Raw genomic sequence first — 22,181 nt, forward strand, 5'->3', positions numbered from 1 at the left:
ACAGCAAGTTCTCTAGTTAGCTTATTATCAAATAAAATGGTGGAGAAGGGAACCCAGGCAGCTGGGCACAAAAGGCAATGAGCAACAAGCTTCCTCTCCGAACGCGATTTTCTGTGTAAGATCCTGGACACTCCCTGGACTGCTCCCAGCCATCTGCCTCGTGCTAGGTTTCTAGTTAATGTAGAATAAAAAATCTCACATCTTCCTTCTAGATGTAGCTGTGGTAATTTCAACTTAGGCAGCTGTGCTTGAGAATCTTCTCCTTACTACCACACGACAAGCCATTCCCCACTGCTTTTATTTACCTTCACTTACATTTTTGTACAAACATTGCATTGAACAAGAACAGAGAAGAGAATCACAATTATTGTGTAGACGCTACTTTGAAGTTACATTTTATCTTGTAATTATTACAGTGCTGGGACTATTCGAGCTTTAAAATCCTTTCTTGAGATCCCGAAGCCAGTCAGTGGTTCTGTTGGCATTAGAGGTTGATATGGTTTGGGTCTGTGTCCCTACCCAAATCTCATGCTGAATTGCAATCCCCAGTGCTGGATGTGGCGCCCGGTGGGAGGTGTTTGGCTCATGGGAGCAGATCCCTCATGGCTTGGTGCAGTCTTCCTGTTAGCCAGTTCTTGCAAGATCTGGTTATTTAAAACTGTGTAGCACCTGCCCCCGTCTCTCTTGCTCCTGCTTTTGCCAAGTGGTGTGCCTGCTCCTACTTTGCCTTCTAACATGAGTAAAATCTCCCTGAGGCCTCCGCAGAACCAGATGCCACTATGCTTCCTATACAGCCTACAGAATCATGATCCAATTAAACCTCTTTTGTTTATAAATTACCCAGTCTCAAATATTTCCTTTTTTGGGGGGGAGGGGTCTTAAACTCCAGGCCTCAAGCGATTCTCCCACCTTGGCCTTCCAAAATGCTGGGATTACAGGCATGAGCCACCATACCCAGCCAGGTATTTCTTTATAGCAACACAAGAGTGGCCGAATACAGAAGGATATTGCCATTGATTTACTACTAGTCTTCTCTCCTGTATGTCGCTCTGCTTGACTAACCTTAAACAGTCACTTTAAATAACTTATAAGATTCATCTAACTACACACTTTTCATATTGTCCTTCAATCCTTGTGCTTACAGCATAAACGTGTTTTATGCTTATTATATAGGTATTTAAGTAATGCATATAGGCCCTATGTTCCCTATCAATGTTATAATTTTTATCAGCCACATAATTTTGAATCACATTTATATACCATCATTCACCTTCCATCTATCCAAAAGATACGAGAAGGGGAAATAAAAGAATAAAAGGTGAGTGCTAATAGATAATCTGAATAGGCCTATATCTATTAAAGCAATTGAAACAATAATTAATAACCTTCCAAAACAGGAAGCCAAGACCCTAATTGGCTCACTGATGAATCCTATCAAACATTTAAGAAAGAAATTATACCAATTTTCTTCTATGTCTTTTGAAAGACAGAAGCAGGGGGAATATTTCGTAACTCATTTTATGAGGCCAGCATTACCCTAAGGCCAAATACAGAGACATTACAAGAAATCAAATAAAAGAGAAAGAAGGAAAAAAAAGAAGAAATTAAAAAATTATGCAGATTAATATTGCTCACAAACCTAGACGCAAAATTCTCAGGAAAATATCAAATCAAATCCAGCAAAGTATAAAAATAATTACACGCATTAACAGGGGTGAGATGACATCTTATCATGGTCTTGACTTGCATTTCCCAGATGATTAGTGATGTTGACCATTTTTTAATGTATGTGTTTGCCATTTGTATCACCTCTTTTGAGAAATGTCTATTCAGATAGTTTGCCTATTTTTTAAAAGGATTATTTTGAGGTAATTTTTTTTTTTTTTTTTTTTTTTTTACCATTGAGTTAAGTTCCCTGTGTATTCTAATTACTAATCCCTTGTCAGATGGATAATTTGCAAACATTTTTTCTCATTCTGTAGTTATCTCTTTACTTTATTGATTTGTTTCTTTGCTGTGCAGAAGCTTTTTGGTTTCATGTGACCCCATTTGTCTATTTGCTTTTGTTGCCTGTGCTTTTGAGGTCTTACCCAAAAAATCCTTGCCCAGACCAATGTCCTGAAGTGTCTTCCAAATATTTTCTTCTAGTAGTTCGAAGTGTCGTGTCTTGCACTTAAGTCTTTAATCTACTGTGATGGTTAATTTTGAGTGTCAACTTGCTTGGATTGAAGGATGCAAGGTATTGTTCCTGGGTGTGTCTGTGACGGTGTTGTCAAAGGAGATTAACATTTGAGTCAGTGGACTGGGAAAGGCAGACCCACTCTCAATCTGGGTGGGCACAATCTAATCAGCTGCCAGCACAGCCAGAATAAAGGCAGGCAGAAAAGCATGAAGAGACTAGACTGGCTTAGCCTCCCAGCCTACATCTTTCTCCCTCACTGGATGCTTTTTGCCCTTGAACATCAAAATCCAAGTTCTTTGGCTTTGGGACTCAGACTGGTTTCCTTGCTCCTCAGCTTGCAGATGGCCTGCTGTGGAACCTCATCTTGAGATCGTGTGAGTCAGTATTCCTTAATAAACTCCCCTTTATAGATACAGCTATCCTACTAGTTCTATCCCTCTAAAGAGAACTGACTAATACAGATTTTGGCACCAGGAGTGGGATTCATACATCTATCCTATTAGTTTGGTCCCTGTAGAGAACCCTGACTAATACAGATTTTGGTACCAGGAGTGGGGTTCCCACATCTATCCTATTAGCTCTGTCCCTCTAGAGAACCCTAACTAATAGATCTCTCTTGATTTTATTTTTGAATAGGGTGAGAGATAGGGGTCTAGTTTCATTCTTCTAAATATGAAGACCTAGTTTTGTTCAGCACCATTTATTGAAGAGACTGTTTTTTTCTAACTGAATGGTCTTTGCACCTTTGTCAAAAATTAGTTGGCTCTAAATTCATGAATTTATTTCTGGGTTCTCTGTTCTGTTCCATTGGTCTATGCATCTCTTTTTATACCAGTACTATATGGTTTTGGCTGTAGCATTGTAGTATAATTTGAGGTTGGCAGTGTAATATTTCCATCTAAGTTCTTTTTTCTCAGGACAGCTTTGGCTATTTGGGGTCTTCTGTGATACCACATGAATTTTAGAAATTTTTGTATTTTTGTGAAGAATCTCATTGACATTTTCATAGGAATTGCATTCTATCTCTGTATGCTTTTAGTAGTAGGCTCGTTTTTGCAATATTATTTCTTCCAATCCATGAACATGGGATGATGTTCCATTTTTGAGTGACCTTTTCCATTTCTTTCATCACTGTTTTATAGTATTTCTTGCAGAGATCTTTCAACTACTTGGTTAAATTTATTCCTAAATATTATATATATAAAATACATATAATTTATAATAATATACAATATGTATTATATATTGTATATTATATATTACATATTTATATTATATTATATATTAGATTATATTATACATTATATTATATATTTATATTATATATTATGTATTATATTATATTGTATATTATATTATATATTATATACATTATATGTTATATACACCTACTGTATATATAACATATAATTATATATTATGTAGAATATATTATATATTAATATTTAATATATTTAATATTATAAATATATATTTATAATATATATTATATATTATATATATACATCTATTGCAAATGGCATTACTTTGTTTCTTTTTCTGCTAGCTCATCTTTTGTGTATGGAAACACCAGTGATTTTTGTATGTTGATTTTGAATCCTGCTGCTTTATTGAATTTGTTTACCAGTTCTAATAGAGTTTTGGTGGAGTTTTTAGGGTTTTCCATGCACATATTATGTCATCTTCAAACAGGGGAAATTTGACATCCTTGTCCTTTATTTCTTTCTCTTGCCCGATTTCTCTGGCCAAGACTTCAAGCACTATGTAGAATAAAAGTGGTGAAGGTGGGCATACTTGTCTTGTTCCAGTTCTTAGAGGAAAAGCTTTCCGTGTTTCCCCATTTTGTATGATGGTGGCTGTGGATTTGTCGTGCCTATCCTTTATTTTGTTACGTATAATTGTTCTATACCTACTTTGTTTAGCGTTTTTATCGTGAAGAAATGTTGAATTTTGTCAAATGCTTTTCCTGCATTTACTGAGACGATTATATGACTTTTGCTATTCACTCTGTTACTCTTTAATAAATATGATATGATGTCATTTTTTAATCTGAATATGTCAAAACATCGTTGCATTCCTGGGATAATTTTCACTTGATCATAGTAAATTATCTTTATAGTGTGCAGCTGGATTTGATTTGCTAGTATGTTATTGAGAATTTTTGCACTTGTATTCATCAGATATATTGTTCTGTTGCTTTCATTTCTTCTTGTGTCCCATTCTGGTTTTGGTATAAGGGTAATGCTGGCTTCACAGAATGAGTTAAGAATAATTCCCTCTTCTTTGATTTTTGGAATAGTTTGAGAAGAATGGGTATTAGGTAATTTTTTTTATGTTTGATAGAATTCAGTATTGAAGCCATCAGGTCCTGGGCTTTTTTTGACAAAAGAGTTTTTATTACTGATTATATTTCATTACTTGTAATTAGTCTGTTTAGACTTTCTATTTCTTTTTGGTTCAATCTTAATAGGTTGTATGTGATCAAGACATTATACATTTTTGCTAGGTTTTCCAATTTGTTGGCTTATGGTTGATTGTAATAGGCTCTAATGATTCTTTGTATTTCTGTGGTATCACTTGTCATGTCTCCTTTTTCATTTCTGATTTCATTTATTTCTGTCTTTCTTTTTTCTTACATGGTTTAGCTAAACATTTGTTAATTTTATTTTTTTGCAAACCAAACTCTTTGTGTTATTGATCTTTTTTTTATTTTTACTTTCAGTTTCATTTATTTTTGCTCTAATCTCCATTAGTTCGTTGTCTCTACTAATTTTGAGTTTGGTTTGCTTTTGCTTTTCTAGTGCCTTGAGGTGCATCATTTGATTATTTGAAATATTTCTACTCTTTTTGATGCTATAAACATCCTTCTTAATACTGCTTTTGCTGTATCCCATAGCTTTTGATATATTGTAATAGTTTATACTGTCATTTGATTCAATAAGTTTTAAATGTTCTTCCTAATTTTTTATTAATTCATTAGTTGTTCAAGAGCATGTTGTTAATTTTCATGTATTTGTACAGTTTTGAAAGTTATTTCCATTATTGATTTCTAGCTTTATTTCCTTGCCATCAGAAAGTATACTTGATGTGATATCAATACTTTTAAATTTGTTGAGACTTGGTTTGTTGCCCAATGTGTGGTCTCTCCAGATTTTTCCATGTGCTAATAGAAAAAAATGTGTATTCCTCAGCTGTTGCACGAACTATTCTGTCAATGTCTGTTAAGTCTCTTTGGTCTAAAGTGAAATTTAAATACAATGTATCTTTGTTGACTTTCTGTCTAGATGACCTGTCCAGTGTTGAGAGTGAGTTACTGAAGTCTACAACTATTATTGTATGGGAGTTTATCTCTCCTTTTAGATCTAATAATAATTGTTTTGTCTATCTAGGTGCTCCAGTGTTGGATGCATATATATTTACTATTGTTATATGTTCTTGCTGAATCTATCCCTTGTCTGTTTTATTTTTATCTGATATAAACATAGCTACTCCTATTTGCTTTCGGTTTCCACTTAGGTAGAATGTCTTTTTCCATGACTTTGCTTTCAGTCTATATGTTTCTTGATAGGTAAAGTGAGTTTCTTGTAGGAAGCACATAGTTGGTTCATTTAAAAAAATACATTCAGCCAGTCTATATATTTTAAGTGGGGGATTTAATCTATTTGCATTCAAAGTTATTATAGGTAAGAATCTTCTTCTATCATTTTATTAATTGTTTGCTAGTTGTTTTGTGTATCTTCTATTCCTCTCTTCCTTTCTTATTGTTTATGATTGTGGTTTTGGTAGTTTTCCATAGTAATAAGGTTTGATTCTTTTCTCTTAAGTGTATCTGCTTTGCCAGTGGATTTTATACTTTTGCATGTTGTCATGATGATAATTATCCTCTTTTCACTTCCAGATGCAGGACTCCCTTGAGCATTTCTTGTAAGACAAAAAACTCAATATTGTCAGGATGTCAGTTCTTCCCAACTAAATGTATAGATTCAATGAAATCACAATGAAAATATCAGAAAGTTTTTGGGCTTTTTTTTACAATTTAAATTTTTATTAGAGAAAGATATTATTCATATTCACGATTTCTTAAAGTCCTTTTTAAATGAGTGTATTCCTTAAGAAATACACTAAAATCATTACTTATGTTTCACAGGGGGAAGAAACTATGAGAATCCTATTAACCCAAACTTGATCCATATTATGCTTACTTCTTAAGCATTTACATGTTCAAATATGCTTGGTGGATAGTGATCATTCATCCCCACAATGGTAAATTTCATCATAATGTTAAGTGACTGAGAGAGACTGAAATAGTCACATGTAGATTAGATAAACAGATGTTTATTCTGTTATACCTAAGCTTACTTATAAAGCAACATAAAATGAGCATTGGATAACGATGATAACAAATGTAAACAAACAGAATTAAATGCTAATCCCTTCCATGAAAAGCAACAGATAAAAGGGCTTCTTGCTTTGTTAAAAACAAATCATGATCTATTGTATCAAAAAGGTAAGACATTGATTTTACAAAATTATATTTCCAAATACAGATAAAAAAGTCTTGAACAGTTAATTCAGATTTTATTGATCTAAAATGTGCAAAAAACATGATAATACTTAAGTTTATTAAATTCATTGTACACAGGCCAATATCATCCTATACAAAAAAAGCCTGGGTGTCTTGTTAAGATTCAAAATAGTGTGCCAGGCACGGTGGCTCACGCCTGTAATCCCAGCACTTTGGGAGGCTGAGACAGGTGGATCACGAGGTCAGGAGATCGAGACCATCCTGGCTAACATGGTGAAACCCTGCCTCTACTAAAAATACAAAAAATTAGCCGGGCATGGTGGTGCGCGCCTGTAGTCCCAGCTACTCGGGAGGCTGAGGCAGGAGAATGGCGTGAACCCAGGAAGCGGAGCTTGCAGTGAGCCGAGATCATGCTGCTGCACTCCAGCCTGGGCGACAAAGCGAGACTCCATCTCAAAAAAAAAAAAAAAGATTCAAAATAGTGTTTAATTATCTGAGCTTAAGATTTATTGAACCACTATCCAAATAACAACAAAAGTCCATATTGTAAAAGAAAAAAGTAAAACTAAAAATTTTCTGATTATTAATTATGATTTGAAATTCATTCCCATGAAAACATAAAACTATAGCCAATATCCATTTGAAAAGTGAAGAAAAATCGGAAGTCCCTATGATAAATACACCAATTATAAATAAAAATTAAAATCAAATTTTACTATTACACAATGCACATGTTCTTTTAAGTTATTCAGGTTTAATAGATTTACTAAGGACAGAGTTCCCACAGCATGTATTTGATACTTCTGTTTAGTACCCAGAGGGGGTAATTTGCAAAGTACCCCCAGAGAAGGTTGAGAAGGTAAAATAAACATAAAATTGTGATACTTTTCTCCACACCACAACAAAGGTGCTCGGATTTAAAAATTCAATTTGCAACTCTAGAAGCAAAAGAGAAGAAACAATTTACAACCCCAAAATATTTTCCAGAAAAATGACAAAACTGGTAACTACCTAAAAATGTTATTAGTGAATCAAAGTGCAGGTAATGACAGCATTAATATCAAATGTATTTGAAGACTCAAAGTTTTAAATGTTGTCGATGACAAATAACTAGTTGATTTTTTAAAGTGGTAGGTGTGAAATGAAGATAATACAAATCTAATTTTTCCAGGAACTATAGCACTCCCCTGTCCCCATGAAATTAAATTATGATTTCACTGTTCAACATAATATAAAACTGTTTTGAGTAAGAGTGAAATAGAAGCATGAATTTAGATATGCCCCAAACCCTATATGATGGACTAATTCACTTGTAGTATTTTTTATAACAACCTAATTAGATATTGTCTTTCATTACTTGTTATAATTCTGAGAAACTGCTTTTAACAACATACATTTACACTACCACTTAACTAAATGGGGACATATAAATACATAAATTTTTAAAGAAAAAAATTCAAGTTATTTAGAGGAGAAATAAAACTTCAATTATTTCCTTTTTCTATTATTATACTTTACATTCTAGGGTACATGTGCACAATGTGTACATATTGAAGCTGCATTTAGATAAAAAGTTATATGGCTTATGATACTTTTCACAATGTAACAAATTTATAATCCAATTTTCTCATAAATGAAAGATCGTAAAGCAAAATATTTTGTTCCTTGAAAATAGTCTCTCTTTTCTCCTAACCCTGGTAAGAACAATTAGTGAGCCCTTGATTTCAAGACTGTTGTTGTCATCCATGTCAATTGTCTTTTTCATGAAGTATAATATTTTGAGAGAGAGAGAGAGATGTAAAAACTAAAGAGAAAACCTGCTTTTGGAATGCAACAATTCTAAATCATTTCACTAAGAAGCACCCTTTGATATGCTGGTCTGAACTTTTAATATAAAACCTAAACAGTACTTATTTCAGAAGTAGAATTTTCTCCAGTTTTAATAACTTCATATGTAGCAATTCTAAGGACATCAACCTGCGCTTTCAAGATTTTGGTAGGTGTTCTAATAATGTAATATTTTAGATATGGCTCATTGTCAAGGTTGGGTGGACAGAGATTTCATGAACTGCCTACAGAAAGCTAACTAAACTCTTAATGACTGAATAATGGTTTGCATTTTGCTTGAGCCAAAAAAGATGTTTAAGCCATGTACCACCACATTCCCTGCTTAACATTCCTAAGTTTCTGTATTCTTCATAGTTTTCTAATGAACATATAGTTTTCCTGAGTAAGATTATTAAAAAGTTAACCTTTCTTACAAAAGTATAAGGATAAATAAAATACAATTTTTTTTACATAGCCTTAAAGGCCCAGAGATACTGACCGCTCCTCTTCATTATGATTGGCCCACCCCTTTAAAAAGACAGCAAGAGGCCGGGCGCGGTGGCTCACGCCTGTAACCCCAACACTTTGGGAGGCCGAGGCGGGCGAATCACAAAGTCAGAATATCCAGACCATCCTGACTAACACAATGAAACCCCGTCTCTACTAAAAATACAAAAAAATTAGCCAGGCATGGTGGTGGACGCCTGTAGTCCCAGCTACTGGGGAGGCTGAGGCACGAGAATGGCTTGAACCCGGGAGGCGGAGCTTGCAGTGAGCCCAGATTGTGCCACTGCCCTCCAGCCTGGGCGAAAGAGGGAGACTCCGTCTTAAAAAAAAAAAAAAAAAGACTGCAACAGACGATTCAATTGTATAAAATACTTCGAAGTACAGAAATTAAATGCTTTAGTCCATAAGCATATCCCTCGTCTACTGTGTTGCTAGGGAACATATGTGAGCAAAATCTATCATGCACACCTCAGCAATCTCTTGGCAACCAGTGGGAAGGTGGTAGAAAACTTTTTGCAGTTAGGAAAGTACAGTTCCATTTAAATGTTCTTATGACTTGCTTTTCCACCCATTGTCTTGCTCCAGAGTTTCAACTTTCAATAAACTCTGATTGTGATGCTTTTTTTAATACATTTTCCTGTGTATTACACAGGAAAATGTATTAAAGCATTATCTCGAACAAGCTTTTGCCTACCGAAGCCTCTATTTTTCCGTTTGCTGTGGAACTGAACACATGAAAGTTACTGTAGTACTCTAGTACTTCTGTGTCTGACAGTTGTCCTTTGGACAAAAACTTTTCTGCCAAATTTCTGTCATTCAGTTTTGTGGTGGTTGGCTGAGACGAACCTTCACAAACAAAGTAATGAACTTGTGTAAAAGTTAAGCTGCTTCTGGTTTTCAAACCACTGCGGAGTTTTCTCAATCTTCTGAATACTGGCAGCAACAGCATCTTTTCTTAAGCAGTACCCATTACGGAAAAATTCGGAGACTCCATCCTTTATAGTTTCTTTTGTTAAGCTTCTTCCATAGTGTTAGTTTGTGTCTCATAGCTATCAGAATGAACACGATAAACCCTCATGCCAAGCACCAAGAACCCAATCTCTTCCATTAATAGGTACTTACTGATCTGTTGCTGAATCTTCTTAGATAAAGCAAAAGGATCATAGCTTTTTGGCCCTATCTTTACATCCATTGTACAGGGCTTATTAAATTTACGAGTCACATCTTCCATTTTTAGGTATAAATCGTTTGGTGCAGTGGGAGGTGGCCAGATGCCATAATATTTTGGCAAAGATTTTTGTAGTTCTAGAAGAACACCATCGGTACAGTTAGCAGAACAAACAATATTATAGAATTCCAGCTCTCTTGGCCTTTTGGAGGTGGTTGTAACTGTTTCTAAACTGTGCCGTGCCATCTGGATGTTGCAGTATACCCACTTTGCACTTCCCGTACATGTGCCCGGCCACCTGATGCGAGAGGGGCACGCAGCCGTTGAGGAAGCGGAGTCTGCCGCCCGCCAGCTACGGGGTACCCTCATGGGTGGCCTCGATCGCCGGTGGGGTCCGCATTTCTGGGGGCTTGGCGCCTCGACCCGGATGGGGGATGGTGGCTCTGCTGCCATACGGGAGAAGAGAAGCGGTAGGGGCAGCGAGAGCAGGAAAAAAAATGGGGCAAGGGAGGGGGCGCCAGAGAACCGGGCATCACTCAGGCCCGGGTGCGAGGAGGCCCAGGGGTTCCCGCGGCTGGTGCCCGCTAAGGCCCGGGGACGGGGCCCATGACGCCTCGGGGGCGCGGGCGCTGCTCTGCCCAACTCTCGGAGGAGCGCGGCTCCCGGTCCCCGCCCCTCTGCCGCCGCAGCCGCCGGCCCCGGCGCTGCCCAGTGCACAGCATCGAGCCGAGGAGCATCAGCAGCGGCGCTCCGAGCTCTCTGGGGCCCTCCACAAAGTTATTTTTATGGATATCAGCAATCTAATTCTAAAATTTATATGGAGAGACAAAAGACTCAGAATAACCCACACAATATTGAAGGAGTAGAACATAGTTCGAGGACTGACAATATCCAACTTCACGATTTACTATGAAGCTACACTAACCCAGGTGTTGTGCTATTGGTCAAAGAAAAGACAAATAGGTCAATGGAACAGAACATTAAAAGCCCCCAAAATAGATCCACATAAATACAGGCAACTTATGTTTGATAAAGGTGTAAAGGCAATACAACGGCCCCAGATAAAAAAAATATATAATGTATTTAGAGATCAGAATTAAGGCCAGAGTAACTGCCTGTAGCAAGGGAAGGAGATCAGCTAGAGAAGAGATTAGAGAAGTCAACAGGATTTAGTGATGCAACATCCCTCAGGCTATGAAAAGAGATCAATATTTGTAGCAGGATTTTATTTTGAGACACTGACTGAGGTTTCTCTCATACTCTTACCACCCCACACAGTCAGGTGCCTTCACTACCCTCAGGAAAAAATATATATATACCTCTTATATGCACAGCCCTCTAGGGAGAAGAGATTGTTCAAAGAGCACAGATGTTAGAATTTTTGCCTTTGAGTTCCAAAATACAGCCTTTAAAGTCATGGTAGAAATAACGATCTTGAAAGACAACATTCTTTAACAGTCAGACTTTCTGACAGCAGAAATAATAATGGCCCCATATATTTAGCATTCATTGTGTGCCAGGCACAGTTCTGAGTCCCTTATATGGAGAGCTCAGGAAAACCCTGATATAGAAAATGCTGTTGTCTCCATTACATGGTTAAGGGAACCGAGGCGCAGAGAGGAATTAACTTGCTCAAGTCACACAGCAGAGCCAGGACTTGAGCCCAAGCAGCCTGGCTCCAGATCCTATGCCTCTGAAGGTTTGGGAAGAGAGTCACAGAGGGAATCAACTGGGAAAGGGAGAAACAGAGGTGGGATGTTGGTGGGAAAAGGAACTAAAAATTTCTGAAAGCCTGCCAGGGTGGAAGCTGCACCTCTTTCCCTTAGTTCTGAGCTGGGGACTCCAGTCTTGAGGGGACATTCCCAGGACAGATAAAGTGATCTGCCTCTATGGTTGCTTCTCGCTGAATCAGAGTCTCAGTCTTGCTCCTTAAATCCATTCTTAATCCTCTTCGCTCTCCTGCTCAAACACCTCCCAGGGCTCCCTACTGCCCACAGGATAAAGTTTTTACTTGGGCTCTGGGAAAACCCACTGAGGGCCTAGGTGCTCTGTGCTCAGTCAGAGAGGCAGTCAGGGTTTTGAGTTCAGAGACATCACCCTGCCTCCACCCACTCACTCCTCTTTCTTAGATCCCACCAGTCCCCAAGAGCCCCTTGCTGGTTGTCAATGAGGGTAAAGCAGAGGTGTCAGCATAGTTTCATTCCTGGGAATCTACAAAGGTGGGTGGATGGGTAGGACAGTCACTGTGAGTTCACACCCAGGGGCTCCACCCGCAGCCAAAGTCCACCCTCTGCACGCAATATCAGCTCAGGCTTCCTGCCGGGCTCAAGGTGGGTCGGCAGGATGCGGAAGCGCAGCAGCGTGAGTGCCAGGACCACCTTCATCTCAGCCATGGCGAACGCCTGCCCAATGCAGTTTCTGGGGGCGAAAGTGAGGGAATCTGACTGGGCCCATGACCCCCATCCCAGCCCCGTCATGCTTAGAACCTGGCCTGGGACCCCGAATCGCACCCAGATCGGCTTGAGGAGCAGAAAGAGGGGCTAAGTGTCCATAGGACTCCCATGTGTGCTTGCATATCCCCCAAACCTGGCCCAGGTTCCCACCTCCTCTTCAGATCAGCAGATGAAGGAGGGGACTCTGAGCACACCGCAGACCCCTCTAGGACCTACCCAACCCCATTCTGTGAACTGTTGCCCATTAACTCCTGAGGAAGGAAGGGAAGGAGAGCTGGAACTGGGACCGTCTGTAACTTCCCCCTTTTGTGACCCTTGCACCCATCTCTGCCTCATAGGGCCATCTCTGCCTCAGACTCAGGCCATCCTTACCTGGGCCCTGCCGAGAAGGGAATAAAAGCCAGAGGTGACCGCTCCTTGATGTTCTCTTGGTAGAAGCGGAAGGGGTCGTAGACCTGCAGGTGAGACCAAGAAGGCTTGCTGGTTGGGGTCTCCCAGCTGGGTGGGTTCTCCCAGTTTTCTCCAAGACCGCCAGCCTTGGAGAGACATTTTGGCAGATGTGTCTCCATTGAGAGGAAGTCATGTTGGATTTTCCTGTTCAAAACCCTGTCACCTCCTCTAGGAACCTTGAAATGGATCCCTAAAAGGGTGGGGTGAGGGAGGCAGTACCTCAGGGTCTGGCCACACATTTGGGTTGTGATGGATCCCAAAAATACTGATGATGCAGATAATGCCTGTGTGAGAGAAGAGGGTAGTCAGGACAAGGCCCCCCTGCCTGAAGGCCTCTCTTGCTACACAAGAGGCTCCTCTCCATGAGGCTGTGAGCACCTTTAGGGATGATCCAGCCGTCTGGCAGCACAATGTCTTGGGTGCAGCATCGGGAGATGGCAGGAACTGGGGGATGCAGCCGCAGGCTCTCCTTAATGCACATGGTCAGGAAGGGCAGCTGGGCCAAGTCATCCCTAAGAAAACACCCCAGCCCCAATCGTTATCAAGTGAGCAAAGACACAATTCTCCAGCTTCTCTGTTTCCAAGCGAGACTTTTTATCCCTATCACAAAATAAATTCAACACGAATGAAATATTGGATAATTTAAAAAGCAGAGCAAAATTAGAAAAGCAAAGAATTAGAAAAGTACTGGAAAAAAATGGTGCCAATTTCTTAAAGATTATTCTGAGGAAAACACAACACCCTGAAGCCAGCTATAAAAAAAAAAAGTTTGGGCTGGACACGGTGGCTCATGCCTGTAATCCCAGCACTTTGGGAGGCCGAGGTGAGTGGATCATGAGGTCAGGAGATCGAGACCATCATGGCTAACATGGTGAAATCCCGTCTCTACTAAAAATAAAAAAAAATAACCCGGCCCAGGTGGCGGGCGCCTGTAGTCCCAGCTACTCGGGAGGCTGAGGCAGGAGAATAGTGTGAACCCGGGAGGTGGAGCTTGCATAAAAGTAAATATCCTTTATGGCAAGAAAGCGAACACAAAATGCAAGTGAATAAGAAACAAAATACCCAGATCCAGTGTTTTGTTCTTATTCATCATTGTACTAGAGATAGTAGCAAATGCAATTAGACAAGGAAAAAAAAAAGAGAGGAATGCAATTTGAAATGTGGCAGTAAATGTATCATTTTGGCAGATGGTGATTTTATACTTAGAAAAACAGAACACTTCACTGGAAAACTTTTACAAACATTTAAGATCCAGTACGAAAGCTGAATTCTTTGCTTAATCTTTCTTCTTTTTCTGTGGCTGTTTAAAATTTTAATACACTGTACACTGAAGTGGTTCAAAATTTGAAAACTATAAAACATCATCTACCCCTATGGCCCAATGTCACCTGCTTCTTCTCCTCACAGGTTGCCTAAGTTATTATCAGTTTTATGTATCTTTCTATAGCTAATTTTTGGCATCTTAAAAATATGGGTACATCATATACTATACACATATTCCATATCTTTTCTCATTTAACAGTATGTCAGTCTTTTCTTGTCTAGCTCCTGGGACTTGTATCAAAATCGGGTTATCTCTACTCTGAAGCTATAAAATACTTTTCCAATGGTTTCTTCTAGAGCTTTTAACATCCTTTAAAAAAACTATATACTTGAATAATCTGAACATTGTCTTATTATAAGACATGGCAACCAGATTGAGTTGGTTTTTTTTCAGGAAACTTCCCAGTTGTCCTAAGAGCTTTTACCTAATGATCTATATTTTTTTCTCTTGATACAGAATACCATATTTATCATGTACTATGTTCATTGGGAACTAAATTTATATGTACAAATTATTAGTTTTCCCATGTAGAAATAACAAGCAGCTGGAAAAAGATAAAAGATAAGATATTAATAATAATATAAAATATCTGAATAAAATTTAACAAGAGACATAAAGTCTCTGTATTTCAAATGAATTTATACATTTCCCTCAATCTGAATAAAAGGTACACTTCACCACAGCAACAAAGTATGTAAGAACTGATCTAGCAAAACATGCATATGATATCTAAGCAAGTATTTTAATATCTATTAAAAGCTTAAATATTATTTGAATACATTAATAACCATTTACTATGACAAACCATGGGTCAATATTATGATGTTACCTGAAGTTACTTGATAAGATATATCAAGTCAAACGAGAGAATATATTCATTGCAAATGATAATCTAATTTTTAGGAACTTGATGAAGTTACTCTAAACTTTTTTGGGAAGAAAAAATTATGAACAGCTAAGTCAATCTGAAAATAAAATATTAGAGAAGAGAAAGTCGGCTTAGGCAAAGAATGCATAACTAAGACCTCAAAAGCGAATGCCACAAAAACAAAAATAAAGAAATCAGTCCTAATTAAACTAAAAAGCTTCTGCACAACAAAAGAAACAATCAGCAGAGTAAACAGACAACCCACATAGTGGAAGAAAATATTTGCAAATTATGGATCTGACAAGGGACTAGTATCAACAATCTACAAGGAACTCAAACAAATCAGCAAGCAAAAAACCAAATAACCCCATCAAAAAGTAGGCAAAGACATGAATAGGCATTTCTCAAAAGAAAATGTACAGTGAACAAACATATTTAAAAATGCTCATCACTAATCATCAGAGAAATACAAATTAAAACCACAATGAGATACCCCCTACTTCTGCAAGAATAACCATAATTTAAAAGTCAAAAAACAGTAGATGTTGGTGTGGATGTGGTGAAAAGGGAACACTTTTACATTGCTGGTGCAAATGTAAATTAGTACGATCTCTGTGGAAAGCAGTAAAGAGATTCCTTAGAGAACTAAATGTAGATCTATCATTCCATCCAACACTCTCACTACTAGGTATCTACCCAAAGGAAAAGAAGGCATTATATGAAAAAGACACATACGCATGCATGCTTATAGTAGCACCATTCACAATTGCAAGGATATGGAACCAATCTAAGTGCCCACTGACAAACGAGTGGATGAAGAAAATGTGGCATACATACATCATCACTAAGCCATAAAAAGGAATGTAACCATGTCTTTTGCAACAACTTGAATGGAACTGGAGACCATTATTCTAAGTGAAATAACTCAGGAATGAAAAAACAAATATCATACAGTCTCACTTACAAGTGGAAGCTATGCTGAGGATGCAAAAAGATACAGAGTGACATGATGGACTTTGGGGACTCAGGGAGGGAGGTTGGGAGGGAGGCAAGGGATAAAAGGTTCCATATTGGGTACACTGTACACTGCTTAGGAGACAAGTGCACTAGAATCTCAGAGCTCACCACTAAAAAACTCATTCATGTAACCAAAAACCACCTGTACCCCCCCAAATTATTGAAATAAAAGCAGAAGAGAAAGTCACTCTACCAGATACTAAGACCTATTACTGAGGTATAGTGATAAATGTATCATGGCAAAGCTGCAAGAACAGGAAAACAGACCAAAGAACAGAATAGGGAGCTCAGAGACAGATATGTGAATAAGTGAAACTTCACATCTGATAAAGGAAGCCCCACAAAACCCTGGGAAATGGCTGGATAATACAGCTACAAAAGAAAATGTGGACAAAATTGGCTTCATATAAACTACCCAAAACTGTCCCCAAGAAGTCAAAAGGCAAAAAGTGACAGAAAAAAAGATTAACTTTAATACATATTCTCATAAGTAAATATGAGAAAATAACCCAAAAGAAAACAGCAAACAATGTAAGATCATTTCTTCCATAAAAAGAAAAAAAAATGGCAAAAGATGTCCTATCCCACTCTTGTTTAAGGAAATGTTCACTAAAAGAAGAAATAGGCAGACTGACAAAAATTTAGTGTGATGAGTCCTCAAAGATCTAGGGGCAGAAATACCATTTGACCCAGAAATCCCATTACTGGGTATATATCCAAAGAAATATAAATCATTCTGTTATAAAGATACATGCATGCATATGTTCATTGCAGCACTATTCAGAATAGTGAAGACATGAATCAACCCAAATGCCCATCAGTGATAATTGAGATAAAGAAAATGCGGTTCATATACACCATGGAATACTAGGCAACCGTAAAAATGAACAAGATCATGTCCTTTGCAGGAACATGGATGAAGCTGGAAGTCATTATTCTCAGCAAACTAATGCAGGAACAGAAAACCAAACACCACATGTCCTCACTTACAAGTGGGAGCTGAACAAGGAAAATGCATGGCCACATGGTGGGGAACAACACACACTGGGGCCTGTCAGGGGGAGGGGTTGGGGAAGGGATAGCATCAGGAAGAATAGCTAAAGGATGCTGGGCTTAATACCAAGGTGATGGGTTGATAGGTGCGGCAAACCACCATGGCACACGTTTACCTATGTAACCAACCTGCATAGCCCGAAACTTAAAAATTGAAAAAAAATTAATAATAATGTAATACTCTTGGTGAAGTTATGGGAAAGCTGGTGCCATCATACTCAGCTAGTAGGAATGGATTTTTTATCATTATTAAAATTGTAGAATTACACTTTTGGGAATTTGTCCTGCAGAGATATTCACACAAATAAGCTATGGTCACTGTACGCACATGCCGACTGCAACAGATTTAATTTAGCAAAAGTCAGAAGCAAGCTAAATATACATGGTGGGAAGATGTTTAGATAAACAGCCACACAGCAGAACACTAGTACCATAGAATACGATGCAACTACAAAAAAGGAGGAAATAGATCACTAGCTGTGTCACACAATGCAAGCTGGAAGGTAAACCAGTACAGAGATTCTGGAAGGCAAATTGGCCATATCTACAATAATTGGAAAGATTCACACAAGTGCTTTCAACAAAGATGTGCAACAAATAAAATATGGAATGTCATGCCATACTAAAAAAAACAGCTGTTAAGACACACTATTGAGAGGCAAAAACAAGCCACAGTATGCATATATGTAAATAGCAAAGGGCAAAATACATAGTATATATATATGGAAACATATATTTCTATGTATATGGAAATATAAACATTTTATTGACTCCTAATTATTAAATTAAATTTATTAATAAATTTAATATATATTAAAATATATCCATATATATTTAATTGACTCCTATTTATATCAATAAAATACATAGCATATATATGGAAATAGATGATAGAGATAGATCAATGGATGGATAGATAGACAGGAAGGATGAATAGATAGGATAAATGGATGGATGAACATATGGACAGATGTATAGATAGATAGATGATAGATAGATAGATAGATAGATAGATAGATAGATAGATAGATAGATAGATAGATAAGCAGACGGTTAGATGACAAATTGATGTCTCAAGAGACCCCTTTAGGGAAAGGGAGGATAGTAGGTGGGGTGGCATGAATGTCAAGGATAAACCCTGTCTTATCTGTAATGTCTCATTGAGTCCAAGAAGAATCTGTTCTCATCATTGTTTTTGTAAGTCAACACTCATTTTCCATGTACAAATGCAAAATAGAATGGTATTCAGCCTTTAAAAAGAAAAGAATCCTTTCTTTGGTGACAACATGGATGATTCTGGAGGACATTATGCTAAGTGAAATACGCCAGGCACAAGAAGACAAATAGCAAATGATCTCAATTATCTGTGAGAGCTAAAACAAGTAACACAGAAATCATAGAAACAGAGAAGAAAATGGTGGTTGCCAGAGGAGAGAGGAAGAAAGAACAGGAAGATGTTGGTCAAAAGGTACAAGTTTCCATTAGACAGGACAAATAAGTTTTCAGATCTATTATATGCATGGTGACTACAGTTAATAATAATACAATATGTTTTTCAAAATGGCCAAAAGAGAAAATTTCAAATGTTCTCACTGCTAAAATAATAAGTATATGAGGTAAGGGATATGACCATTAGGTTGATTTAATCATTCTGCATTGCGTACATCATAACATTACAGTGTGCCTCATAAATATATATAATCAAAATTTGTCAATTAAAAATAAAGACAAATTGAAAAACAAACTCATTTTCCAAAACTCATTTTTTGAGAAAAACAGAAGATCTTAAAGATACATTGTTAGTGTGCAGACCTGTGTCTATTTTATGTACTCCTACTCATATAGAAAAAGAGAATGTGTGTTCATATACAGTGGGCATCAGGATAGCCATTTTCTAGAAGGGCACACAGAAAACCATTGATGATGGAAACTGCCAGCGTGAGGCTTAAGAAGGTAGCTCATTTTTCATCAAAATTTTTGGACACTTTTTTTTTAACAATGTGTAATTTTGCTTGAAATCTTGGTTTTAAAAGCATAAAAATGTTTCTCCACCTCACAGGACTGCTGTGCTGAGCAAAGGCTTGGACGTAAGGGCGCTACCTTCAAAAGACTTGTCCAGCTCAATGTCTCCTCTCCATCCCCAGCTCCTCGCCTGGCTCAGACCTCAGAATGTCCTCCCTTGGACTTCATTCTACAACTGGTCCTCTCCAGTATGCCCTCTACACTAGCCCTGAAAAGATTGGTCTACTACCTGTCCCTTCCCATGGACCTTGAGTTAAAATTGAAGTTCTTCATATTTTTCCCATGTATTCCACACCCAGGCTCTTCTCCCATCTCCAGGTTCATCATCTCATCATGACTCCGTTTCTCCCTCTCTATCCATCTCTCTGTTTCTTTCTGTCTTCCCTCTCTCTTTCTTTCTCTCTCACTTTCCTTCTGTCTCCATTCTCTCTTTATGACCTTCTCCCTCCCCCTGCACACAAGCCACTTCTCTTTTTCCCTCTTTTCTTTCTCTTCTTTCCCTTCTCTCTCTCTCTCTTTCTCTTGGTCTCTCTCTCAGTCTCTCTCTCTCTCTCTCTTTCTCTCTCTCCTGCTCTCCTTCCCTCCCTCTCTCCTCCCTTGACCTTGGCCCAGGCTGTCTTCTTGACCTAGAGCACTACTGCCTCCCTCCCTCTCTCCTACCTCGACCTTGGCCCAGGCTCTCTTCTTGACCTAGGGCACTACTGCCTCCCTCCCTCTCTCCTCCCTCGACTTTGGCCCAGGCTCTCTTCTTGAGCTAGGGCACTACTGCCTCCCTCCCTCTCTCCTCCCTCGACCTTGGCCCAGGCTGTCTTCTTGACCTAGGGCACTGCTGCATCCAAATATCAACTGATCATTATTAAGGGTCTCAACCAAGACACCTCACTTTTATTTTCATGTCTTCATATTTTTTAGAGAAAGATTCTCGCTATATGGTCCAGGCTCATCTTGAAGTACTGACCTCGAGTGATCCTCCCACCTCAGCCTCCTGAGTGGCTGGGATTACAGGTTCAGCCACTGTGCCTGGTTGAGACACTTTCTGTACCTCCATTCATGCTTCTCTTGCTCTCAACCTCATCCCTGCCCGTCTGTGCTGGGAGTTTCCTGTCCTGGGACTATTCCCCCACCAGGTTGGGAGCACTGGGAAAACAGATCACAGGGCTGGATCCTTTCAAGGTCTCCAGAGTACTGAAAGGTGCTAGAAACAAAACTGGGAATGGGAATGCAGTGTGGGAGTGTTTGCTGAATGAAGACTGGATGGATGAATGATGTAGGTGTTCTGGACAGGAATGAATTACTTCTACCCTCAGGTCTCCCTTAGAAATCCCTGGACTGCACAACAGGATTGAAATAGGGTACGGAAGAGCAAACATTCAGAAAGTGAAGATGTTTGAAAAAAATACGATAATTCAGTGAAAAGAGGAGGTGGCGGAGAAATTCATTTGCTGAACACATGCTAAGTGGCTTCATCTGCCTTTACATACTGTCACCAATTCTCCCAGCAGCCCGGGTCCCAAAAGCCTGCAAACCATCCCCTGCTGGCCGGGCTGGGTGTTAAGCCCTGCCTCTGAGATTTGCACTGATTCCCACTAAGAGATAATGGAAGAACTGACAAAAAGCAACTCCCTCTCCCCACCCACCTGAGGAGCAGAACCAATGAGAAAAGATCAAGAACAGGCCAGCACCTGCACTCACCATTCAATCTCAACAGGCTTACGGTCCTTCAGAAGCTCTCGCACTTCTTGCCGGCAGCGTTCCTGGTATTCTGGGTGCTGTGCGAGGTGGTGTAGGACCCAGGAGAGACCACTGGCTGTGGTGTCATGGCCTGAGGGGCAGCCAAGCAAAACGGGATTTCTGGGCTGCTTCAGCACCAGAGGGTGGACAGCACCCATACACTGAGGCTCTTGGGAGAATGTAGGGAGCGGGAGGATGGGCAGAATGGAGTGATCCAGGGTCCACCCACCACGTCCCTGGGATGGAGAGGCTCCTGTCCCCACTGTAGTCCCACACTGAGACCCTCACCCTCAAACATGAAGGTGTCAGCTTCTGCTCTTATGTCCTCATCAGACAACTCCTTCCCATCTTCATCCTGGAGAGAAGGCAAGACAATACCCCTGCCCCAAATCACACCAGCTCTGGGGGCTCTTGAGTCAAACCTTGGACAATTTCTGAAGCTCCATCCTCCTTCCAGAAACCCAAGCCCATCATGCACCCCTAGATGTCTCTTGGTCACCACCATCAGAGCCCACCAACCACGGGCTTTCCCACTGGCTTCTTTGCCTCATATTTGGCCCTGCTGGGAAGAGTCAATGACCTATGAATATTATCTTGTCTCTGAATAATGAGGACTTTTGGAGTGAAGCATTACTGGCAACCTGGGTTACAGCATATTTCAATGGCAATTTGGCTTGGAGGTTAGAAATTAAGTATTGTGCAGGTGCAGTGGCTCACACCTGTAATCCCAACACTTTGGAAGGCCAAGGTAGGTGGATCACCTGAGGTCGGGAGTTTGCGACCAGCCTGACCAACATGGAGAAACCCCGTCTCTACCATAAAAAAAAAAAAAATTAGCTTGGCGTGGTGGTGCATGCCTGTAATCCCTGCTACTTGGGAGGCTGAGGCAGGAGAATCGCTTAAACCCAGGAAGCAGAGGTTGCAGTGAGCAGAGATCACACCATTGCACTCCAGCCTGGGCAACAAGAGCAAAACGCCATCTCAAAAAAAAGAAAGAAAGGAAGAAAGGAAGAAAGACAAGAAAGAAGAAAGAGAAAGAAAGAAAGAAAGAAAG

At 39.2% G+C, this 22,181-nt stretch overlaps 1 protein-coding gene and 1 pseudogene across 1 annotated transcript in view; both read right to left on the minus strand.

The window, feature by feature from the left end:
• Positions 1 to 9,396: 9,396 nt before the first annotated feature.
• LOC105519874 lies at positions 9,397 to 10,662 on the minus strand (annotated as a pseudogene).
• Positions 10,663 to 11,516: 854 nt separating this feature from the next.
• LOC105519779 (phylloquinone omega-hydroxylase CYP4F11) overlaps positions 11,517 to 22,181 on the minus strand; it is a 20,568-nt gene continuing 9,903 nt past the window's right edge. Inside the window, exons 8-13 of the mRNA XM_011953246.1 lie at positions 21,416 to 21,482; positions 21,089 to 21,218; positions 13,491 to 13,624; positions 13,332 to 13,396; positions 13,035 to 13,117; positions 11,517 to 12,627 (exon numbers count right to left, since the gene is read on the minus strand). Coding sequence (XP_011808636.1) covers positions 12,450 to 12,627; positions 13,035 to 13,117; positions 13,332 to 13,396; positions 13,491 to 13,624; positions 21,089 to 21,218; positions 21,416 to 21,482 — 657 coding nt within the window. The 3' untranslated portion in view covers positions 11,517 to 12,449. The remainder of the gene's footprint in view (positions 12,628 to 13,034; positions 13,118 to 13,331; positions 13,397 to 13,490; positions 13,625 to 21,088; positions 21,219 to 21,415; positions 21,483 to 22,181) is intronic.

The sequence above is a fragment of the Colobus angolensis genome, unplaced genomic scaffold (assembly GCF_000951035.1).
Source record: "Colobus angolensis palliatus isolate OR3802 unplaced genomic scaffold, Cang.pa_1.0 Scaffold36, whole genome shotgun sequence".
NCBI classification, from domain to species: domain Eukaryota; kingdom Metazoa; phylum Chordata; class Mammalia; order Primates; family Cercopithecidae; genus Colobus; species Colobus angolensis.